Consider the following 21,497-nt stretch of genomic DNA (forward strand, 5'->3'; position numbering starts at 1 on the left):
TATAATTCGCAGCCCGTACTTGTTCATTGATTGTACTTTTAAACCAATATAGTCCGAAAGCGTCTAGTGCGCTTACGGTAAAACCGATGGATTTATATATCCAGCTAAAGTTTATCTTGAGATCGAGCTTGCACGTGTGCCGTCCCGTTGACAGGTTTTGCCTACCACAGATTTCGGCAGACGACGGGTATTCGATACCCTCATTGACCAGAACATTTTCTGATCCATCGCAGAAACTTGTCACTTGTTAAGATTAATATTATTGTTGGAGTAATTAAATTATTACAGTTGGATGCGGTTCGCACAAGTAAGATCCGGCGTAATCCTCCTTAATATCACTCAAGTCCCCGAAGAGAGCGCTTTGCCACTTAAATCGTACGAAATGCGTAACTTTTTTTTGCAAGTGATATAGGACTCTGTGCCATTTAAAATTGGTCAATTAAGTTGCGTTTTTTTTTTAATGGACTAGAAAAATTTTCTTTGCACTCTTATTGGGCAGTTTATACATTGGTGGCTGGGAAAAGTGTCCTCTATCGCAGAATTGAAAGTTCAGCAAGTGTTAAAGCTGAATGTGTGCCACGCAAAAAAGGTTGAAGACCCTGCGGGTTTTCAGGTCCAACTGTACCTCGGAAAGCGACTCACCTCGACAACAGCAATCCTGATCCAAAGATCAGCATTAAGAGAGCCAAAATGAAAGTCACCAATTAAAAAAAAAAAGATAATTCTCGGTTCTGAAGACTCTTTGTAGGAAATTTGCCATTTGTTTCATTGCGGCACCGCCGACACAAAAACGGCAAAAATTAAAAGTAAACATATTTAAGTTCTGACAGAATGACCTAGAGTGGTGGAACTTTTTTCGGTCATCCTGTTTGACTCCGATCACGAATTCGATCACGCATCACGATAGGCTGAATCCGGCAAAATTGTCCGTCAGCGATAACAAACCTGTTCGATTCAATCGACAGTATTATCACAAATTTGGCTGATTCTTAGACGATAACTTGAAAGCATGGGAATTACGTAATTTTTCAAAATTATAGAGAGCTCTAGGACCTGGATCATATCATATTAACATGAGGAATATTCATCCGATCGTAAAATGCTGACTGCATATTTGGCCAAAGCGCAAACGGCTGCCGTTGCTCGGCCAATAGCAAAGCTAACCACTCCACGCACTTTAGCAATCATGGACGATGTTATGTAAGTTGGTGGAGTAGTTTTTGCCATAGGAGACGACCTAGAAGGCCTATAAATATAAAGTTTAACGTTTAGGCTTGATGCCCTGCATATCCGAAGTCTGACAGGTTATATATTACCACCAAGGTTAAAAAACCTGGGGTAGCAACTCATGACGTGAGTTTGACCCCCACCAACTCACCTGCATACTTTACGAGACGGATAAGGATACTTACCCGGATCGGTGCTTTCTTTTGCCTGCTATACGTATGTCTGCTTCCTCGAGGTCTTTGCGCCAATTGAGGAGTTTGACTTGGCTGGATTCAATTCATTGGCAAACTGCTGTGATCACCGACGCAAGGAGCGCGGCAAAAAGTCTGCTGATAATAGGCGAATAAAAAGACGCAAAATGTGCCGGCGTCATTGTGGTCCTGGTCGGCAAACTACACTATCCGGATTTCGTCCGATTTCCCATCCCCTAAAAGTTTAGCTTAGGGTAAAGGAACAAAATATCGTTTCATAAGTGGCTAAATACAGGATTCAGTCGATATATTATCAGCTTAAAACAGGGGGTAGCATGAGACGGACCGAAGAATTAATTGCATAAAAAATTCTTTTGCTGACTGTGACTGCTCCGTTATGCAGCTATCCCGAAAGCGGTAATAAACAGAATATCCCCAAGTAATTTCAAAAGTAGCTAAAATTATTTTTTGAGTTTCTGGACAGCAAGTACAAATTCTCGAGCAGGGCCCAGTCCAATGCCATGGTTTCGGTCCAATGCGATGTTTTGGGATAACTAAGTTATACACGTATGCCATAGAGGCGCAAGGAAAGTCTGATAAGAGTCGCGCATCCCGGGTTATTGTGAAAAACTACGTGTTATTTATTACTGAACTGTTTAAAAATATATGAGATTGAATATGAGCGGAAGACAAAGCAAATTCATTTGGTGCTTGTTATACTGAGTAAGTTTGAACTCATGTTAAGTATTGGTGTTGATATCAGACCACGCCTGCCGATGCTTTTTCTTGCCCTATTAGCCCAGCCCCCTCTATGGTCGGAAAGTGGATATTGTGCAACTTGACTTTCGAAACTGATCCAGTACGGTAAAAAACTAGAAAGTTGTCCGCACACCCGATGGAAGGAAGGACGGTTTGACAAAAGGAAGAAGGAACCTACAAGAACAGATGGGCCTTCGTTGACGAAGGTGTTCTCGAATATTTCCCCAAACGGTACAATGACCTATCTCTAGATTTAGTGACGACTGAAACCTGAGCGATGTTGGCTATAACATAGTAAAAAGCTAGGGTTCAAGGTGCCGTGCCGGTTACCGGAGACATGTGATTACTTGCATCACTCGCTAACTTGGCCCATAACTTGCACTTGCAATACGATAAATGCGATCACAGACTATCTGTTTGTAGAAATGCGGGGTTACACATTTAATGACTGAATTGGTAGTTCACAGCTCCACCGACCTGATGTGAGTTAGGCAAAAGCAGAGAATTTTCTCATTTTACCGGATCAACGAATGGCAACAAATTTAATTGCCCCAACTGATCACTCTAACCGGATGTAAGCACATTCAGTCAGAATATCACAACAGCTTTACACCGACCCGTGAGTAGTCGTACATATACGCACCGCATCCGATAGGATATCTTGCTCTTGCTGTAAGACAATCGATTCTACTCATGTTTGATGAGGCAAACTTGCGGAGTCATATTGTCTCTGCATTAATTGGTAGAGATCCAAGTGACTAGGTTGATGTATCGGAAATTAGTAAGCAGACCTTCAATCCAGCGTCGGGATCCCGCAATTGCGCATCCGCCTGCTCTGACACAAACCAACTAATTTTTTTCTGCACGGTTGTATGTTCTCAGAACAGCACATTTCAATATAGAATTAATTATTGTTCTTCAATACGAGGAGTAGTGACTATCTGTCTGCCATTCAATTTCTTTCGATCGGGAGTAATTGCGCTTCCTTTCTGGGCTAACTAATTAGAGGTGTGACTCTCGCGGCGCAGTCAGGCCGCGAGAGTGACGTAGACGCCGGTAACCATATAATTCACGCAAACATGAGTTTTCTGCCGCAGGTAACTAAGACCCCATAACTGCTCAGTTAACAGTCTGTCACTAACTGAATTTACGACACGGGTATTCCATGCCCGCCTTACGTCTAGTTTGATCAATAGCGCCGCTGTAAAACTATTTGTTGTATCTCACTAAGTGTAATTCAGTGGCCAGGAATTAGTAGCTGCGGTAAGTCCACTAGACGAGGTGACTGAGCTTTGAGTGTGATATAGCTCACAATATTAGTTAAAGGACATGACAATGTCGGCGGTCTCATCGACCGGCTGCCGCATCACAAACAGGACTCACCACCATCAGAACTGCGCCCACGGTAGACAAAGGTGTGTTCAACCGACGGTCGAAAGCGATGGCCAGCCACGTGGAGAAGCGGAAGGGCGATGGTGATGGAGTAAGGGACGCTGAACAAGATTGACGGGGACGCGAGGGATGAAAAGCCACTTTACGCCCTGTATTCTGTAAGGGTCCATGTCCGGGTCCTGCTAGTCGTTCAAAACAAGCAGCAATTTGTTCGTGATCGCGAGTTTGCGATTGGCGTTTAGTTACCGGTGAGTCAAGGCTCAAAAGTCGATGGGGCCCAAGCGTCAGCGAGTAACGGACACAAAAGTAAGGTTTAAATCTCGTGTCTGGCACGCACATTCTTTTGAGCGATCCCGGTCTGCCCCTCGCGTTAGCTCTGCATCAGCTAAAGATACTGAACCTTAAGCGGGGGGTCCAGAGCAGTCCTGTCCAGTAACATTGAGAAAATTGCGACTTAATAGTATCCGATGGCACTGTAAGCTACAGTATACAGATTCCGTAGCAGCTTTCAAAGTATAAGAGTGTAACACTATTATTGCATAGGGGACCAAATGTGAGGCGAGAGAGAGAATACATTTGTGTGAGCAGGAACCTAGGGTTCGGGTTAGCTAGTAATGATGGTACAAAGTAAGGCACCAGCAGCCCTTGCTTGCGTTACCTGCGTCTAATGATTTCTTACCCGGTTAGTTTTTGTGTGCGGGACACAACGTGTATCATTTGTCTGTATTAACTGCCCAGTTACAATAATAACATATACTTACAACCAGTTATGCTCCGACGTACCAGCACCCTCTCTTCCCATTGCGGTGGATTTGTCTTCTCGTCTAAGCTAAGGCAAACCAGACGACGTGGCGAATGTGTAGCGACCATCTTGTGAACCTGAGCACGCAACTAGACAGCTGACAATAACCCCGTCTTTCTTTCATCTATCTAACTGCTGCATGACATGATCGTATCGGATTTCTAGCTCACGGGTTTATCCGACACAAGTAAGCGACAAATCTCGAAAAGCTAAAGCGAAGCGTCAATCGGGATTTGTTCGGGTTGGGTGTGGTAGCTTGAGAACCGTGCACTTCGACATGGTAGCTCTAGCCGTTATTTCTCGTACAGGTACTCAAGGATCCTCTAAGCCCCCACATCACAACTAGTACCTGTTACTGGCTGTCTACGAGACCGGTTTGGTGCTCTCACGAAATGGTCTGCTAGGCTGCTGCTGAACTGCTCTCGGCAGTCCACTTCTCTCTTTGCTTTAAGGCGCCTCTAAGCTTCACATTAAAACCGATCGCCTTCACCTGGAATATAAGATATCCCATCCCGCCCCTGTGCAATCCCTTTCATCGCCCCCCCGACGTCAAGTGTCCGGCTACTCCATTGCTCCCACGTAATCACTCGTCCGCCGAGTGCTCGCTTGTTCTTTGTTTGTTGTTCTTTGCTTTCGTTGGTTTTTCTTCACCTTTTTCGTCGCGTTCTTCTGGGTCTTCCGTCATTCATTTGAGTCCGATTCCGACTCGTCGCTCTTTGTCCAACGACATTCATTAGTTATTGACAATCTCAATTGGCATTGATTTCTCTGGTTCGAGAATTGTCTTTGCTATCATAGTCACTCTTTCGATTGATTTTTCCTTGCGCCTGTCGTTCGAGATCTACAGCCAAACTTTAAAATCTTTTTTGATTTTGTCCTTGGGCTGTTCACATTCCCGGTCCCGGATCACGAACTCTCTTGCGTATCAGTATCGCTACGCGACCTATCTCGAAAACTTGTCTTGTTGTCTATTTGAGACGCATTGCCTGGATTGATTGTTTTGTTCTCGGTCGTTCATTAGGTCTCCGCTTTTTTTTTTTTTTGAAATTTATTATCGACAGTACGTCCCGTCAATCCTCAACTCGCTATCGAGTTTACTGACTAACATACGCCAGAAGATGGAATTTGATGATTTTGATACTCAGTCTGACTTCATGGCTCCCTTGTCGCCAGTCGAATTGTCCGAACCTGGCGTCTCACCAGCTGCCCTACGACATGTCCTCTCGACGCTCCCTGTTCTCTTCCGGCGAACTACGTCGGTCTCATCAGTCTCTTCCCTGTCGTCGCTGTCGTCCTACTGCTCGTCTGGCCCGAGTACTCCGACCGAGGACATGCCTCCAGCCACCATCACTCCTGGCATGCTCTGTCTGCCGAGCACGATATCGGCGAGGGAGTCAATTGAGTCGTGCCCCGGATCGCCCGAGTCATCTATAACGTCGACACCAGTTTCGTCGCCGATCAAGTCCGAGTTTTTCTCGACTCCCTGTGCTGACACTGCGGCGCTCCTGACACCCACCACCGATTCATGCTTCTCACCATTCTATTCCCCCTCGCCAATGCCATTTCATCCGTCCACGGTCGTGGCCTCCTACGCACTTCAACAAGTGGCCTCCGCCAGTGCCACCCCATCTCCACCAGCGACGCCGCCACCAATGGTTCGCAGCATCTCGAGTGCGTCGACAGTGAGCACCGCATCAAGTATCGCGCAGAAGCGGTCATATCCACTAATTGTCTCCTCTATGGACAAGCCCCACAAGTGCGAACAGTGTCCGAAGCGCTTCAAGCGCCTCGAGCATCTAAGGCGACACGCGCGGACACACACAGATGAGCGACCGTTCATCTGCGACGTCGACACTTGCAAGCGCAGATTTTCTCGGAGCGATAATCTACGGGCACATCGACGTACTCACATGCGCAGAGGTGGCCGGAACGGCTACGTCGAGGGACTCGAGCCTTTGTAATCGGGTTATATCAACTAGCATTTTTTTTTTACTTTTATTCACTATTTTTTTTTTGGGATTGGGTATGGCATTGGGTGCAACTTGTTTCCGTTCTCGACCGACCGACCTGTAAATATTCACACTCCCTCTCGGCTTTCTTTCTCTAAGTTGGTATAGTGAACTGGCGATATATAGGAACATGAAAAATTGGTTTTTGATTAAGTTTCAATGGGGGTTATTTGTTTTTTATTATTCCATACCATCAGATTGATCAATGATTTTGTATATGTTAATTGATGTCCCATTTTATGTACTGCAACATGTTTCATTTTTGTTGTTTTTTATGTTTTTGTGTTTTTTAATCTGTTATCAGTGCAAGTCACTTGGGATTCGATTCTTGCTGCACGACGGCACAGCTGGTCTGTGTGTCCTGGTCGTGTGATTTTCTTTTATTTGTTGACAAAAATGATTTTTGGAATGGGTGGTGGTGAGTGGAAATCTCGAGCATTTTGGATCGTGACAATATAAAACAATGAATAGAGGATCATTTTGAGAGAAAAATAATTTCATTACACAAAGAGTGTTGAGTAGGCCGTCAATCGATTGTCTTGCATTCATTCATATTACTTGGTGAGACAATTCTTGTTTTAGACGTATAGGCGAGGATTGAATATTTGCAAGTCCAAGTCTGGACATCTTCCAGTTTGTCTTAGTCATGCTGCAATCGAGTTAGGCGAGCCCCCAATGTTTGGAAAAGGGTTCTTTTGACACAGTTGATTAATGAAACTTGGTTGACCTTGCCATCTGACTTTTTGCTTCTAAGCGAATTGGTTTCTTTGCCAAGCTACTTTGTTGAAAAATACATATTACATACAAACTGATCCTGCTCCGCCACTTGCAGCTGTGAACTGGGAAATTCACTTGACGTTGACGGGGGATCGCCTGGGCCCCCGCATGGTGAGTATCTGATATTATTGGCAGCAAGCCGACGATCGACAAACTTCCCCGCCCCGGCGACATTTTGAGTAGTAGTGCTGTATATCGGGAATGCCGTGCATGGAGCGGGGATGGGTTGCTGGCTGACATCGGAAGCTTCCTTCTGCGTGGCTTATCTATGCAGAAGGTGGGTATACAATACAAAATGGCCCAGCTGAAAGAAACGATGGATTCAACTACGAGGCACAGAACATGGTCGAGATGCATTGCATTGTTAAGAATAATTTATAAGTTCAATAATTGCATCTAGGTCAAGACGGTGGTCACTACTTGTTGCCTTTAACTGTAATAACCGGGTAAAATGTAATGCATACCTGGAATTTGTTTGCCGCTTACATGCATTTTCAACAGTAAGTTTTGACAGTTTGACGCCAAGGGTAGAAATGTTCACGTTTTTGAATCTGACACATAAAGAACAAAGATCTCAGACAAAATCTAACAATACCAAACCATTGGGTAACCATTTTGAAATGATAGACTCAGCTGTATCTCCAGTCGAACTAAAGTTTGGTTTTTCACTTTTTTTCCAAAATCATACTAGCTCGTACCACGCGCAGATCTTCAACGGTCGCATGCGGCTCATTTCTTAGTCAGCGTTCAACAAAAAACCCATTGGAAGAGGTCGCTAAGGCCTGCTCAATTTGGCATATTAATGTAAATTTCGAGAGTGGACAGTAGCTAGCCCGTGATTACGCTGAAGTTATGATGCGTGGTATATGCGGCAAATATGGCGTCAAAATCGATGTATATACATGTAGCTTTGATCTTCGATGATTTCGAAGATGCACCATAGAATTGATTCCAAGGCGAATGAAATAGCTCAATTGCGCTGCGTCAACAAATCACGCGTAGACATGCACATTCCAGTTCCAATTCCCGCAATCTTCTACTACCCCATGTGACAATAATTAACTAAGTGGACAATACTAATATTATTACAGACATATCATCCCAGGCAAAATATGATGGCGTCTAATCCGAGAGGACAGCTTGGCGGTTTTGTGCAAAATGGCTCTAAAAACTCTAATCGGCACGCACTTTGCAGACGGGGGGAGCTGTGCTTACTCCATTGTAAAACCTGAGTGACGATTAGGTTTACATGGGATCAGCATTTATTTGGTCATTCGTTAGAATTACCCATAACGCAGTTCTGAAGATCTGAAGCTCTGATCAAATTAACTGCCTGTTGTGTTTGCGCTTGACTATATATCCTGTCGCGCAGATAAGTCAAGGGATTCGATATGCAGTGAATCGATCTTGCAGTTTGTAATCGAGTATTGCCGATAATGACTACAATCATGTCGATCAAAATCAGGAAGTAATTTGTTTCAGACTATCGCTTAATGATGAGACGACATTCAATTCGTAATCTGCATCTTCAGAGCATGATGTACATTATGAAAGTGACAATAAATGCCTATTAGGTAAAAGCCTATTAGGTATGTAATGTCGTTTATTAAACCAATACAACACATTTATTGTGGGTAGATCTATGCGCTTCAATACAGTCTTTCGAAAATGACATTCTGGCCCGGAAATGCCTGTCGGGCAATACCTTCATTAATTTATATGCTACAAAATATCCTAAGCAGCTGAATGCGGGTCACGGAAAAGTTCAGCCAGAAATAGAAACCTAACTGATCGCTTCCCAGTGCATGTCCCAGTTCTTTATTCCCTCACTCTCCCCAACAAAAATCATGTAAAGTACAAACCAACAAGATATTTTTAAGAAAAAAGAGCGACCGAATAAAGAAGCTTAATGGAAATAAAAATTAAGGTATAATGGGATTGGTGAATTTTATTGTCAAAAAATGAAATAATGACGCGACGGGAACTTGCATTGCAACGCGTTCGGTAAGTACGCGATAACCCCAATTTTGCTTACATGATATCCCGCCCCGGCCTCTGGCGTCATAATAATAATAACTGCGACAAAACATAAATTAAAAATTGGGTGGCAAATTGAGTTGCGTTTCTCTGTAGCTATTATTAGCGTTCTCCATATAAATTGAGAGGGTGTATGCCTCGGAGCACGTGGAAACTCACTAAAACGCTGGCCGGGTGAATTCGACATTTACTAACTTATCTCCAAAGAAAGATATATTCGCCCTTGCAGCAGAGCAGCACTCAAATGCTAAGCTTGAGCTGCTCTTGATAGGCAAGTCTTACGCCGCGTAGCGCGTGGCGGCGTTCAAAGCTGTGAGCTGAGAATATAGAGTTGGTTTTGTGCACTATTTCCGCCATGAAGTTACACGTGTCACTGTTCAGGGTTCATTAAGGTGTTTGTATTCGTATACGTTGTAACCCTTGTGAGTTGAGTCTGGCATGGGTTCTTTAAGGTTTAGAGATCTCATTCCCTGGTTGGCTGGGCTCGACTGCATTCACATATCACGAGTCACATCAATTTGCCCGGTCTTAGCAATCAACTCACCTCATATATTTACTTTTTCAGGTCAGGTCCTCCCAAGGCTTTTTCTTTTTGTTCATTATTGTCAAATTTTGATTATAAGGGGCGAAACGCCGGCATGTGATTGTTCCCTGTTGCTCTATTACGACAGAATATCTATTGCCACATCTACACCGCAGTAAAACTTCTCTATCGGATGACATGTTTCCGCATCATTTGTTTTGCGCATTACAAGTCAGACCTAACGAAACAAACTTAAAAAGTAATTGGTTAAATCTCCTTGATCACATGCATTGTTCAGACATGCTGTCTGTCGCCTTTCGATAGCATGGATCACGAAGTCAGTTTCTCAGCTTGTGTGACAGTGGCCCTGCGTATATCTTGGAATACGGTACGTAGTTTTGGGTATGCCTCGCCTAACAGTCCTCGGGCCGCCAACAGTTGATAGCCGTTTTGGAAATTAGTGATCGCTGTTCGATTTCATAGTTCCGGAGAACCCCGTAACCATCACCGACGAGCACGGCCCGCGATTTACATTCGAAACGGACATTGGCAGCCAGGGAATTCGCTTCAGCTTAGTGGTGCAATTGCGGCGCAAAGGGTATGTGCTGCCTAATTCAGAGATGCGAGTTTTGAAAGTGGCGTGAACAAATTCATCTTAACTGCTGTCGCTGAAATGTAAAACAGTAGTTGACGCGGTCAGTGTCGACCAAGCCTAAAGTGCGGTTATGGACTGACAAGTGGACATATTACCGCGAACAGGCACTTCTTTGACTGACATGCAGCGGCTAAATGTCGGGTGGGTGAGGCAGTGCATGACAGAGATTGCTTGTTCACGGCTCCGTAGTTCTCAACTTATCAGTGACCCAACTCTAAGCATCTGGCGCGACTTTCGGACACCTCCGAATTTAGTCTGGCAGCGGACAGAATTGATCCGCGACATCCGTTGGATGCGACAATGTGCTACAAATTTTATTGTATTCTGTATAAACAAATCTCTAAACTTGATATTCGGGGGCAGTTGAATCTCGCACTCCGAGGCCAGGCCAATACCACTCTAACCCTAACCAGAATTCGTTGTAAATGGGTCGACAACCCGAGTTGCACATACTCTTTTCTCTATCCCCAACCTCGTCTCGTTTCAAGTTCGACAATACTTAAAAGATTTAGGCCGTTCCTCCCGAGGATCCGACGACGAGGATGGCGGGCAGATTTGATCTTGAATTTGTCCCCATCATTCATATATAGAGCCATTCTCTGCCAACTCGCATTGTATCTCTTCCTTACTCGCTCAGGAGTCAATTGGCAGAAAAATAGATCTGACGTTACGCGTAAACACGGTTTCCCAGCATGGTCTCAATCACGAATGCAAATTTACTGCGCTCTTCATACCCGGAGATCTTCCACTCTCACCCGCTCACAAGTTATCAACCGTCCAATCAATATGAAACTCAACTCAAGATCCATCCGCACCGGCATATCGATCGTTGTCTTACCACGTAGTCCACTACGTATGCAATGCAATAATACTACGTAATATCCGAGGAAAAAAAACTAGTTTTTGCATCTGCCGGTTTGGGACACACAGCACCGCGCATTGTCAAATTCAAAATTGAATTTGACCGTTCCTCAACAAGCATGGTCTTCTCAACAGCCTCTCAACATGCACAATCATATATCATTCCTATGCAATATGCATGATTGTTATTTCAAACCTGAACAAATAATACATGTCTTACTCCCCATCCAAACTTTCATCGACCACAGAATCAATCGCATCGTCCGTAACCTCCTTATAACTCGATTGCTCCTCAACAACACCAGTTGCCCCGCGAGTTTCTAAATCCTCGTCCGTGGCGCGCCCCATCGGAACCGGACTGCCAATAGGCTCGGACGGTTCCTTGATCGATGACGGACGCACTTCCGTCCCGTCATCGTCCTGTATCGTCACCTCTTCAGCCTCGTGATCATGGTCTTCAGTCGAATCTTCTACCGGCAAGTTCGTCGGAATCTCTTTAACTAGGGGGGATGATTCGGGCTCAAATTTCACCGTCGAAGTCTGCTCCTGCGTAGCATCTTCATTGGCGAGTTCGACTGTCTTTAAAGCATTCTTGCTTGATGATCCCCGCTCCTCGGAGTCGAGAGTTGATATTATCACGCTCGGTTCTTCGGACGCCTCCACACTCGTTACATCATTATTCACCACACCTTGAGGCATTTCAAGTGTGGCCTCGTCCTCCTTCACCATAGTTGCCGGCTCACCCAACTTCTCCGTACTTGGCAAATGAGCCGTCGTAGACATCGGTGGTTCAGGTTCAAATTCAGGATTCCACAACTCCCACACCGTAACCACAGAACTGAATCCCCAGCCGCCCGGTAATTCTGTGGGAGCAGGCAACTTTCGCCCTCGTGGTCCTCTAGCCCTACCTTTCCGCACGTCGTCCAACTTAGTCTCTTTAGCGGGAGCAGGAGGCATAGACTTACTATCCAGCACAGGCGCAGGGCGATCCTCTGTCATTTGTGTATCCTCCGGCTCAGCGGCAGGTGACTCCTGCGCGGGCTTTGCAGCCCGCGGCATCATAAACGGCATCGGCCCAGCTTTTCCAAACCGAGACTCCAAATCTTTCGCAAATGCAGCTCGAATACCAGATAACTTATTCGGACGCGCGGGTGGAGGCGGCTTTGGTTTCGTGACAGGCGGTGCCGCACTCGAGGCGCCGAGCGATTTTGATGGTGCGGCCTCGAGAGGTGGGGTTACTGCAGCCGAGTGTTTCGGGGAGATCCCGGATAGCTCATGGGTTGGAGTTGCAGCGGCCGAACCCGTTGGTGACAATGACAATGCAGGTTTCGGGCGGCGCGGGACTTGAGGACGAGAAGGTCGTCGGGGAACTTCGGGCTGTGCAGATTCTGATGCCAATAGTTAGATAGTTCTCCTTCAATCCTAGAAAGGATATTTGAACACACCTTCAAGGTTGGCTATAGCTGATTCAGCTGATTCAGCTGATTCCGCGACAGACGCCTCTGTTGCAAGCGACGGTTCTGTGGCTTTTGAACCAGTATCACCGAGGGTTGCCTCCTTACCCAAGCTAGGCTCCTCTGCATTCGGCAGTACTTCTTCTGTCGTGGGCTTCTCTTCTTTCTCATCGTTAGCCGTATCTGCAACCGCTGGTGTCTGTTCAACTGCCACTGCAGTTTCGTTCGGCAATCCTGCAGGTTCCTGACCTTCAGTGCGGGTCTCGTCTACGGACGCTGTAGCCTCGTCTGTCACTGGCTCCGGAGCCGCAGCGCCTTCGCCATCCGACCTGACTTTGTCAGTCATAACCGGTCCATCGCCCTTTTCACGGACAAATTCCATCCCATTTGGTTCCTCCAAAGCTGGAGTCCCTTCCTCCATGTAACTGTGAATCAAACTCTCCAATACATCCCGCTGCCCGACACTCTCCGTAGGCGACACCAGTCCCTCTGCATCCCTAACAGACACTGGTGACTTATCTGCCGGTGTAGCTGTCGGCTCCAAAAGTCCAGTCAATGGATTTGGTCGTGTTAGCACCGTACGCCGGAATTTGTCTCCCAATTCCGCGGGGTGGTGTAACTCCTCATCGGCCATCTGGGCCGCAACATCGAAAACGGTGTTGGCTTCGGGATTGTCCGACGATACTTGCGTCCACAAATCCGAATCCGAGTCCGTGGCGAAGGTCGGAATAGTGTGTATCTGTACAGGCTCGCCTTCGCATGAAGGATCTATTGCGACTGCATTGGGAGATACATGAACATGCACGTTGGCGTGCTGCCTTGTTGGGCGCGACGACGGGCGCTGCGGAATTTGTGGCGTTGTTGTCTGCTCTAGCATCTTTGGCTCATATGACGATTTCGCACTCCCTGGTCGCTCGGGGACTTTTGGCGAGGTGAGACGATTAGGGATTTTCGGTGTCGATGCCGGTCTGTGGGGGATACTAGGCATAGGCGGATCGGTGTTACCTTTTCCCTCTGCCGGCGTAGAAGGCGGTGTGCTCGTCCGACTATGAGTCAGTCGAGGTCTGTCTGGAATTCGCGGAATCGGGCTCTGGACCGCGTCAGTTGGATTTGAAGTTGTAGCTTGTGGTTGTTCTAGTATTTGAGAATTGTGTGGGTTCTGTGGCTGCGGTGATGAACGAACTCCTGTATGGTGTCAGTATCAGAACGGCAACGGTTACACAAATGCATATCACCAAAGTAATTGCCTGCATTATCAATACTATCAGAAGGCTCCGACTCAGACAACTCTGCCTCGCTATAACTTTCGCTAACTTCCAATTCCTCATCATGGCGTTCCAACATCCCGCCAATATGTTCCATACCGTCATAAATCCCTGGTGGCTCCGGCTCGTTACTTTCCGCCGTCGTCTCACCAAAGTTCTTCTTATTCTCGGCCAGTGTCCGAGAGATATCCATCTCAATTTCGGCGACCTGTTGCTGGGTTTCATACAGATCGCGCGGCCGACGTAGGTTAACTGAGGGAGAACGCGGACGGCGCGGCATAGAGGGAATCGCGACTGGCAATGAAGTTGCGTACTGCAACTGCGGATGAGCGTCTTCGGCAGTGCTTGATAGTTCGGACGAGTTTAGTTCGTGGTCGGGGACTTGTTCTGAAAACGGAGTAGTTGGCTATCAATGCCAATCGTCGCCTTAGCATACATCATCCTCATCAGCAGCATTTACTATGACAACGGACTTACCAGACTTGACGACAGCGATCCATCACTTCCTGAATCCGTAGTCTTCGGTCTCGGACGCCGTGGAATCGTAGGCGTCATCGGCCCTGGCCGGCGCGGGATAACAGGCTGCTCCTGCAACCCGTCCTTAATCGCGCTGGTATACATAATAACAGCCAATGTTGTAACGCAATTATACTATTGCTCGCCGCAGTAACTCCAATCGCGAAATATCTATATCCAAATATACTAATAATTAATCGAATTATCAAGTAAGTGTAATAGCGCCTGTGAATTTGCAAAGGCTCGGCCTGCTCACACCACTGGGGGACTGGGGCTGGCTGCGTCGGCGCATAGTTATGGAGTGTCATGAAAGCTTAGTCAGAATCCCCGGGATATTACATCATCCTTCAAATGACTAGTTGTTACTACTGCATCGCAGCCTGTGTTTGAAATAGGGAATGCAGTCATTGCTATGGTTTAAATTAGTCTTTGGCAGTATCAATCTGGCTCGTCACACTGCAATGTAGGTTACTCAGTATATCGGACAACCATATCTAATCTTGCAAGTCATTAACATCGCATGTCTAGCAAAATTCAAAAGTAATTTAACAAAATAATACAGTAATACAAAGATCTTCGAACAATGCAGTTCATAATAAACAATTCCTCCCCACGAGCCTAATTAGGGCCTTAAGTGCCTCATGTTACTAGTATGCACAACTGATCAGTAATAGAAACTAAAGCAATTTATAGAAGAAATAGAATTTTATAATGCCAAGCTCAATAATAATTACGAGTAATTCAAGCGGAAGATATCGTTGAAAACATAGTAACTTCCGCCTTCGGGGATAAGATGGAACACCTGCGAGTACCGCTGCGGGTTCTGCTCCTCGTCGACCTAGATTGACAGTGTCAGATATATCCATTTATTCATCCAGCATAAACGATTTCGAATTTAAAGTTCACATACGAGGAGTTCACCGGTGACCATAACGAGAACGGAGCCGATGTCGGGAGACGAGGGTTGCGCGTCTAGAGTAGAAATACGGTGGGCGACCTTCTGAAATGGCAGACTCTGTCCCAAATCGTGTCAGGACTGATGGCTGCTTGGTCAAACTATAAGCCACATACCACAAGTTTCTCTATAATGTTCTTCGCGCCCTGAAGTTGGGAAGTCTCGAAGGTAAGCATGGAATGATCTCGCTATGGCGTCGTTAGCCCCAAATCCGGCATTGTGTATTTACCCAATGTAGTATCAACACAGTATGAATACATACGTATAAATTGCCTAATTGCGACCGATCACTATCAAACTGAGCATAATAGAACTTCGTGAACTCCTCTATTATCAACAAACATGTGAGAACGCTGCCAATCGCAATAGAATGCTCATCTCGAACTCCTCCTCTTTCCAATCGGTCCATCCAATAATATTCTATCTGTGCTCCACAAACAGTTGAAGAGTTGCTTACCCGCAAGTGATTGGAAATTAACTGCTCGCAATCGTCAATATCAAAACCTCACAATCCCGATCAATCATAATATGCTTACCAGACATTTTTAATGCCAGCCACAAAATATGACGTGAACGATAATGACTTTGATATCAATAACTAGTCCTGGGAACCAATGGATCAGTCGATCGTGGGAACTGAAAAAGGCTGCTTTCTCTCGAGTTCAATTTACCTATCGTTTTTCTGCTGTGTGAAGACAGCGGTCACGTGACATAGTAGGTTTGGCTGATTCAGCCATATTCGTCGTAAATGTGTAATACTATAATTGCCACTTCGTGCCGTATTTACGCAACTCACAAAGTCACACGTCACGAATCACAGGGCCATTCGCTATCAACCAAACGTATTAACGAACTTTGTGTCTCTCGGTTCATAAATACAATCGAAACCAACAATCCAGCTTCGAATAGGATAACATCTGCCAACCATGCTGGTCCTTGCAATTGGCGACCTGCACATACCAGACCGTGCACTGGTACGCATCCCTTTCATGTTGCGACATACGTAGCGACGTTACTAACTCTTCTCTTTGTAGGAACTCCCGCCGAAGGTATCCTCTTATCCACTCTATTGAACAGCAGTGGAAAATGAAATACTGACAAGAAGTAGTTTCGAAAGCTCCTAGCGCCAGGCAAAATCTCACAAATCTTGTGCCTCGGAAACCTAACTGACCGCGAAACGTACGACTTCCTTCGCTCGGTCTCGCCCGACCTGCAAATCGTGAAAGGCGAGTACGACCTTTCGCTTTCTCTGCCCCTCTCTAAAGTTGTCACTCACGGCTCGCTTCGTATCGGGTTCACGCATGGCCATACGATTGTGCCGCCAGGAGACTCAGATGCGTTATTGATCGCCGCCCGACAAATGGATGTGGATGTGTTTATTTGGGGCGGCACGCACAGGTTCGAGGCTTATGAGCTCGAGGGCAAGTTTTTTATTAATCCAGGAAGTGCGACTGGTGCATTGTCCAGCGGATGGTGGGCTGAAGGGGAGAATGCCGTGCCGTCTTTTGTGTTGATGGATGTTCAAGGAACTGTGCTCGTGTTGTATGTGTATCAGTATATCGATGGAGAAGTTAAAGTCGAGAAGGTCAGTTACCGGAAGGGCGGTTAACTCTCACGAAAATCATAGAAACGACTTACAAGGAGTGGAGTGTGCTGGTGAGGATTTTGTAATAATACATGTTTGTTTAATGCTTGCATTTTGTCAATTTTTGTTGTGTGTACCTGCAATGCGTGTCTAATACATTGTACATTCTTCTATCTTTTGTCTCAACTCGACATCTGATCATACTATATCCACAGTCCGCTATCAATCTTCACCGCCTCGCCGGTCATACTATCGTTCTTTGCAAGCATCACGTATATCAGGGCACAATTCTAGTCTCATTAGTCTACGAGTTCTCCTTCGACGACGTAATAATATGCGACTCACCTCCAAAGTCGTTTCGGTCTTGAGCACAGTCGAGTCAATAATCGCATCGAGCCTTTCTCTCCCAAACTTCAAGCCCCACTCCGTAGGCAAAACGCCGGGCTTAATAGCATTGACTCTAATATTCGGACCCTGGTGTGCACTGCATCCCAACAATTGTTTTATCATCATGGTTCGACTATGAAACATCTGTTCGACAAAAGCAAGGAAAAAAAAAAAACTCACGCCAGACATCGCATTAAATGCAAATTCGCAGCCTTACTGACACAGTACGCCAACGACGACCCCGACGGACGTTCACCCTTCCCAGTCGTCAGCCCAATCTCCATCATTTCACAGGCACTCTCGCACGCCGGGTGAGTCTCGCCCATACTTACCGCAGCACTACTCGTCATAATAAAAAACCCGCCATCAGCGTTCTTGTTCATGGTATCCCTTAATTCGCGCAATAAGACGAACGGACTCTGCACATTAACAGCGAAGCAATTCTCAAAATCAGACCACGTCACAGCGTCTAAATCATCGATGGCCGAAAATCGTGTCCACCCCGCGTTTGCAATGACACCGTCAATGCGCCCTTCACACTCCCATGATTTGGATAACGCGATGGCTTCGGAAACAAGTCTAACATTCTCGGACTCCGTGGCGCAGTTTGCTTGAATTATGCCAACTTTACGGTCTGGATAGGCGGATTTGAGTGCGGATTCGGTTGCGGAGGCGCGGGAGATGGAGGCTTCGGTTGTGGATGAGTGGTTGAGGATGATATGGCATCCTTCAGCAGCGAACGCGTGCGCCAGAGCGGCGCCGAGTCCTGCTGTAGAGCCCGTTATGAGCACGACGCGGTCTCTAAGATTGTAGACCATTGTCTTCTGTATGTTTTGTTGATGCTAGAGGAGTGGGTTAGAAATCGGTCTGATAACGATAGCGCAAGCGACATCGGGCACGTGGTCCGATATCGGCTCTAATCAATTCTATAACTAGTGGGAAACAGTAAAATCTCATCGACTCGTCTTTTGTATTCATAATCATAACATACATCCACTCGCTTGATCCGTTCGTCATCGTATCAATTATACAAATAAATCAGCCATAAAATAACTATAATATATTATAATATAATAAAATATCTCCCACTCCATCAATAAATGTACAAGAATCATAGATTTCTATGTATAAATGACGAGACAAGATAACGAACGTCGTCGACATTCTATGAACCGATGACCATCATGATTGACACAACCAAGACCTATCTGACAAGAAAAAAAAAATGAGAGGTGTGCGTCTGGTCAGACTTTTGTTGTTATCGCATTTGTTGTTTATAAGAAGAGATTAGTGGAAACTAGCCACTATCCGCATGCCAGAGCCTAATGGCCGGCCCCGCTGTGCGCCAGCTAGTTTTTTGTATTTGGCGACGGATGGAAGTCGTGCCTCTTCTTCGTCGTCGGAAACGTCTGCTTCGCCGGGGAATAAATGCCCTAGTGGATCACGCTTGACGGATTCCGCAGCCATATGATCGAGATCAACGTCGACTTGTTTCCGCTTCAGCAGGTTCGACAGGTGTCGTGTTGGTGGTGGCGTCGGAGCAGAGAGAGTCGGCATAAATGGTATGGCGGTCGGTGTCGGTGTCGATGACATAGTAGACGCGGTCGTGGCTACTGTGACTGGTTCTGTGGTAGTAGATGTTGCTGGGACGTCGGCTGTTGATGACAAAATGTCCGAGACTTGTCGTGGGATCTGGTCGTCGCTTGGTGGTGTGATGGGTTGGTTTAGAAACGATGTCGACGATGAGTGGTAATTCCACGGAAAGCTCTTTGTGCCGTAATCGCGCTTTGATGAAGCATTGACGCCAACCTCCAACTCAGTCGGATTGACTATCGTTGGTGCATCAGTCTGCCCACTCGGTTTATCGGGAAGAGCAGAATGGTGTGTAACCCGCTGCAACGCAAGCCCTTGGGGCGGCGGCTGCGCATCCGGAGACAACGACAGCATCGGACCAGCCGAGGACATTTGCATGTGTCTCCGGTGCTTGAGCGCACCTAGCCCGATATCATCCTGGTCAGACTCATTGAGTTCTTCACCGCAGCACTGCGCAGCATTGTCGTGCGATGTGAACTCCCGTCCATGCGAAATCCGGCAATGATTTATGAACCCCTGCGCGGAGCCGAAGGTTGTCCGCGAACAATCCTTGCATACTAGGCGAACTAAAATTCCATCCGGCCGGCGGTAGATGCATCCATCTGGCGGGGGATTTCCGCCTACGGTTCCGTTAGCGGAGTACTGTGGGAGATGCATTCTGTTCGACGTTGGTATACTCCGCGACCGGGGTTGCATGCCGGTCGAATCTATCGAGTCGGGTGCCGTAGACGTTGGTGAGACGCCGTCAGGCGATTTGTACTGATCTGGCCGTGAACCTTCGGAGTATCGTCTGTCGGGGAGTAAGTACTGGGCGTAATGCTTCGCGAAATCGTCCGGCTCATCCTGATCATTGACCGTTTTGCCTTTACAACAGTGAGCACATTCCAATCCTTGCAAGCTAAAAATAAAATACATACCAGCACACCGCCTCAATTGGACCATCATGATATGAACCTTGGCAATCTCATCCTCTATGCAAGATAACTCGCGATGCTTGAGTAGAATTTCGAGATCAAACTGCCGCCGAATGACGTCGATCGCGGTCTCTAGCTTTCCAGGCCGGTCGACCGTTCGAACGGCGGGAGCTGCCGGTTTCTTCGTGGCCATTAGCACTTGTTCTGCTCGCTCTGAGTGCGTTGATTGTTGGCGTTCTGAAGGGGTAGTAGCTGAAAGAGCGAGTGGAGCCTGGGAAAACGAGGTGGCGGGAGGAGCTGATTCGGGGGAGGTGACAGGGCTCGGAACTGATTCAGAGTGTGACAATGGGTGTACTCTCGACTCTGCTGCCTGGATCATAGTCTGAACAGGAGGAACGGTAACAGGAGTAGCCGTAGCAGGAGTAGGAGCAGCTGGAGCGACCTTGTCTGCTAGTGATTGTGGTCGTGACGGAGCATCGAGCGGATGAGGCCGAGGAGCGTTGTCTGGGAGACGTGAGTTCACAGCATGAGCGGCCGCAGCAGCCGCCGCCGCTGCCTGAGCTGCATGCAGCTTCGAGCGCTGTTTGTGTGCGCGAGCGGCCATTGCGTGCTTGTTGTTTGGCGCTATTCTTTAGTTAAATGTGGTATGGTGCGGAGTGGGGGAGCAGTAATTAAATGGGGAGGGGGATGGATGATAACAGGGGCACCGCGTTCGCAGGGAGCAGAAAAAGATGGGAAGGAAGGCGGCGAGCTTGACGGGGTCGGCGGGTCAACGCGATGACGATGGCGGTGCATGCGCGTCAAATTGCGCACCTGACACTAAAGACTAGGGGGGAACCGAGCTCACGCGAGGCCATTAAGCTCTAAACTAGTCCTTTTATGGGTTATTATAATCGCGCTACTGCAGGAATGCCCGCACTTCGTTCAGCAACGGCAAACACTAACGTCCCTTTGCTCACAAGGCTGACACGAGGCGCGACCGCTGCTGACCCTATTTGGTCCCTGCATTTGCCGGCTTCTGTTCTGGAACCATATTGCCGGCGAAGATGGCTAGATAATGCTGCTATTTCTGGACACACGACGCGCACAGGATGCCCCAAAACAGTAGCTAGGGTCTAGTAGACGATGGGGATATGGCGCATATGCGGTACCTTAATATAAGCCTTGTCGAGTCGAGTTTCCGTGAATAGAAGGAAAAAGAGGGGGGATTGGAAGCCGGAAGCGGGGGTCAGGATCTACGCTAGGCTGAGAACGGGACGAACACACCACCCCCGATCAGGAGACAACTATAATGTTCCATCGATTAAGCAGGATCGCCAAATATTACTTCTATAATTGTATTTTGTTGTTTTAATTTGAAGCTGAGTCTACGTGGTAATGTAACTCTTGATTATGCAATGCCCGCGTAAGATTAGAATTAGAGATACGCTGATCACAGCTATTCAGCCCCCGCGGTATCAAGTAGAGTAGCCATCAAGGGGGGATTTCCAGACCGACAAATACAATTGTAATTCCTTCTATGATCAATTAATTTACTGCATTCATGCTTGCGAATTCATACATCATTCACTTCGTCTAAGCCGACCCACCCTAAG

General features: G+C 46.8%; 6 protein-coding genes across 6 annotated transcripts; 2 read left to right on the plus strand and 4 right to left on the minus strand.

Moving 5' to 3' along the window:
* Window positions 1-5,114: 5,114 nt before the first annotated feature.
* On the plus strand, window positions 5,115-6,459 carry V1513DRAFT_134819 (uncharacterized protein). Its single transcript, XM_066894199.1, has 2 exons — window positions 5,115-5,392; window positions 5,487-6,459. The coding sequence occupies exon 2, from the start codon at window positions 5,490-5,492 to the stop codon at window positions 6,330-6,332; it is 843 nt and encodes a 280-aa protein (XP_066752608.1). The 5' UTR covers window positions 5,115-5,392; window positions 5,487-5,489; the 3' UTR covers window positions 6,333-6,459.
* A 4,990-nt stretch (window positions 6,460-11,449) lies between these two features.
* On the minus strand, window positions 11,450-13,675 carry V1513DRAFT_381616 (uncharacterized protein; the record flags this gene model as incomplete). The annotated part of the gene is made up of 2 exons (XM_066895078.1): window positions 11,450-12,621; window positions 12,679-13,675. 2 exons carry the CDS (start codon window positions 13,673-13,675, stop codon window positions 11,450-11,452), a joined length of 2,169 nt encoding a protein of 722 aa, XP_066752609.1.
* Window positions 13,676-14,883: 1,208 nt separating this feature from the next.
* On the minus strand, window positions 14,884-16,135 carry V1513DRAFT_447724 (uncharacterized protein). Its single transcript, XM_066898426.1, has 6 exons — window positions 15,960-16,135; window positions 15,881-15,901; window positions 15,686-15,750; window positions 15,540-15,611; window positions 15,379-15,483; window positions 14,884-15,306 (listed from the first exon to the last, which is right to left on the minus strand). Exons 1-6 carry the CDS (start codon window positions 15,964-15,966, stop codon window positions 15,199-15,201), a joined length of 378 nt encoding a protein of 125 aa, XP_066752610.1. The 5' UTR covers window positions 15,967-16,135; the 3' UTR covers window positions 14,884-15,198.
* A 76-nt stretch (window positions 16,136-16,211) lies between these two features.
* On the plus strand, window positions 16,212-17,181 carry V1513DRAFT_447727 (Metallo-dependent phosphatase-like protein). Its single transcript, XM_066898427.1, has 3 exons — window positions 16,212-16,397; window positions 16,458-16,472; window positions 16,532-17,181. The coding sequence occupies exons 1-3, from the start codon at window positions 16,350-16,352 to the stop codon at window positions 17,030-17,032; spliced, it is 564 nt and encodes a 187-aa protein (XP_066752611.1). The 5' UTR covers window positions 16,212-16,349; the 3' UTR covers window positions 17,033-17,181.
* On the minus strand, window positions 17,098-18,294 carry V1513DRAFT_447728 (uncharacterized protein). Its single transcript, XM_066898428.1, has 4 exons — window positions 17,728-18,294; window positions 17,576-17,652; window positions 17,354-17,492; window positions 17,098-17,298 (listed from the first exon to the last, which is right to left on the minus strand). Exons 1-4 carry the CDS (start codon window positions 18,211-18,213, stop codon window positions 17,212-17,214), a joined length of 789 nt encoding a protein of 262 aa, XP_066752612.1. The 5' UTR covers window positions 18,214-18,294; the 3' UTR covers window positions 17,098-17,211.
* Window positions 18,295-18,341: 47 nt separating this feature from the next.
* On the minus strand, window positions 18,342-20,975 carry V1513DRAFT_447734 (uncharacterized protein). Its single transcript, XM_066898429.1, has 2 exons — window positions 19,906-20,975; window positions 18,342-19,851 (listed from the first exon to the last, which is right to left on the minus strand). Exons 1-2 carry the CDS (start codon window positions 20,504-20,506, stop codon window positions 18,683-18,685), a joined length of 1,770 nt encoding a protein of 589 aa, XP_066752613.1. The 5' UTR covers window positions 20,507-20,975; the 3' UTR covers window positions 18,342-18,682.
* Window positions 20,976-21,497: the final 522 nt, after the last annotated feature.

The sequence above is a fragment of the Lipomyces chichibuensis genome, assembly GCF_038497645.1.
Source record: "Lipomyces chichibuensis strain CBS 12929 unplaced genomic scaffold V1513scaffold_24, whole genome shotgun sequence".
NCBI lineage: Eukaryota > Fungi > Ascomycota > Lipomycetes > Lipomycetales > Lipomycetaceae > Lipomyces > Lipomyces chichibuensis.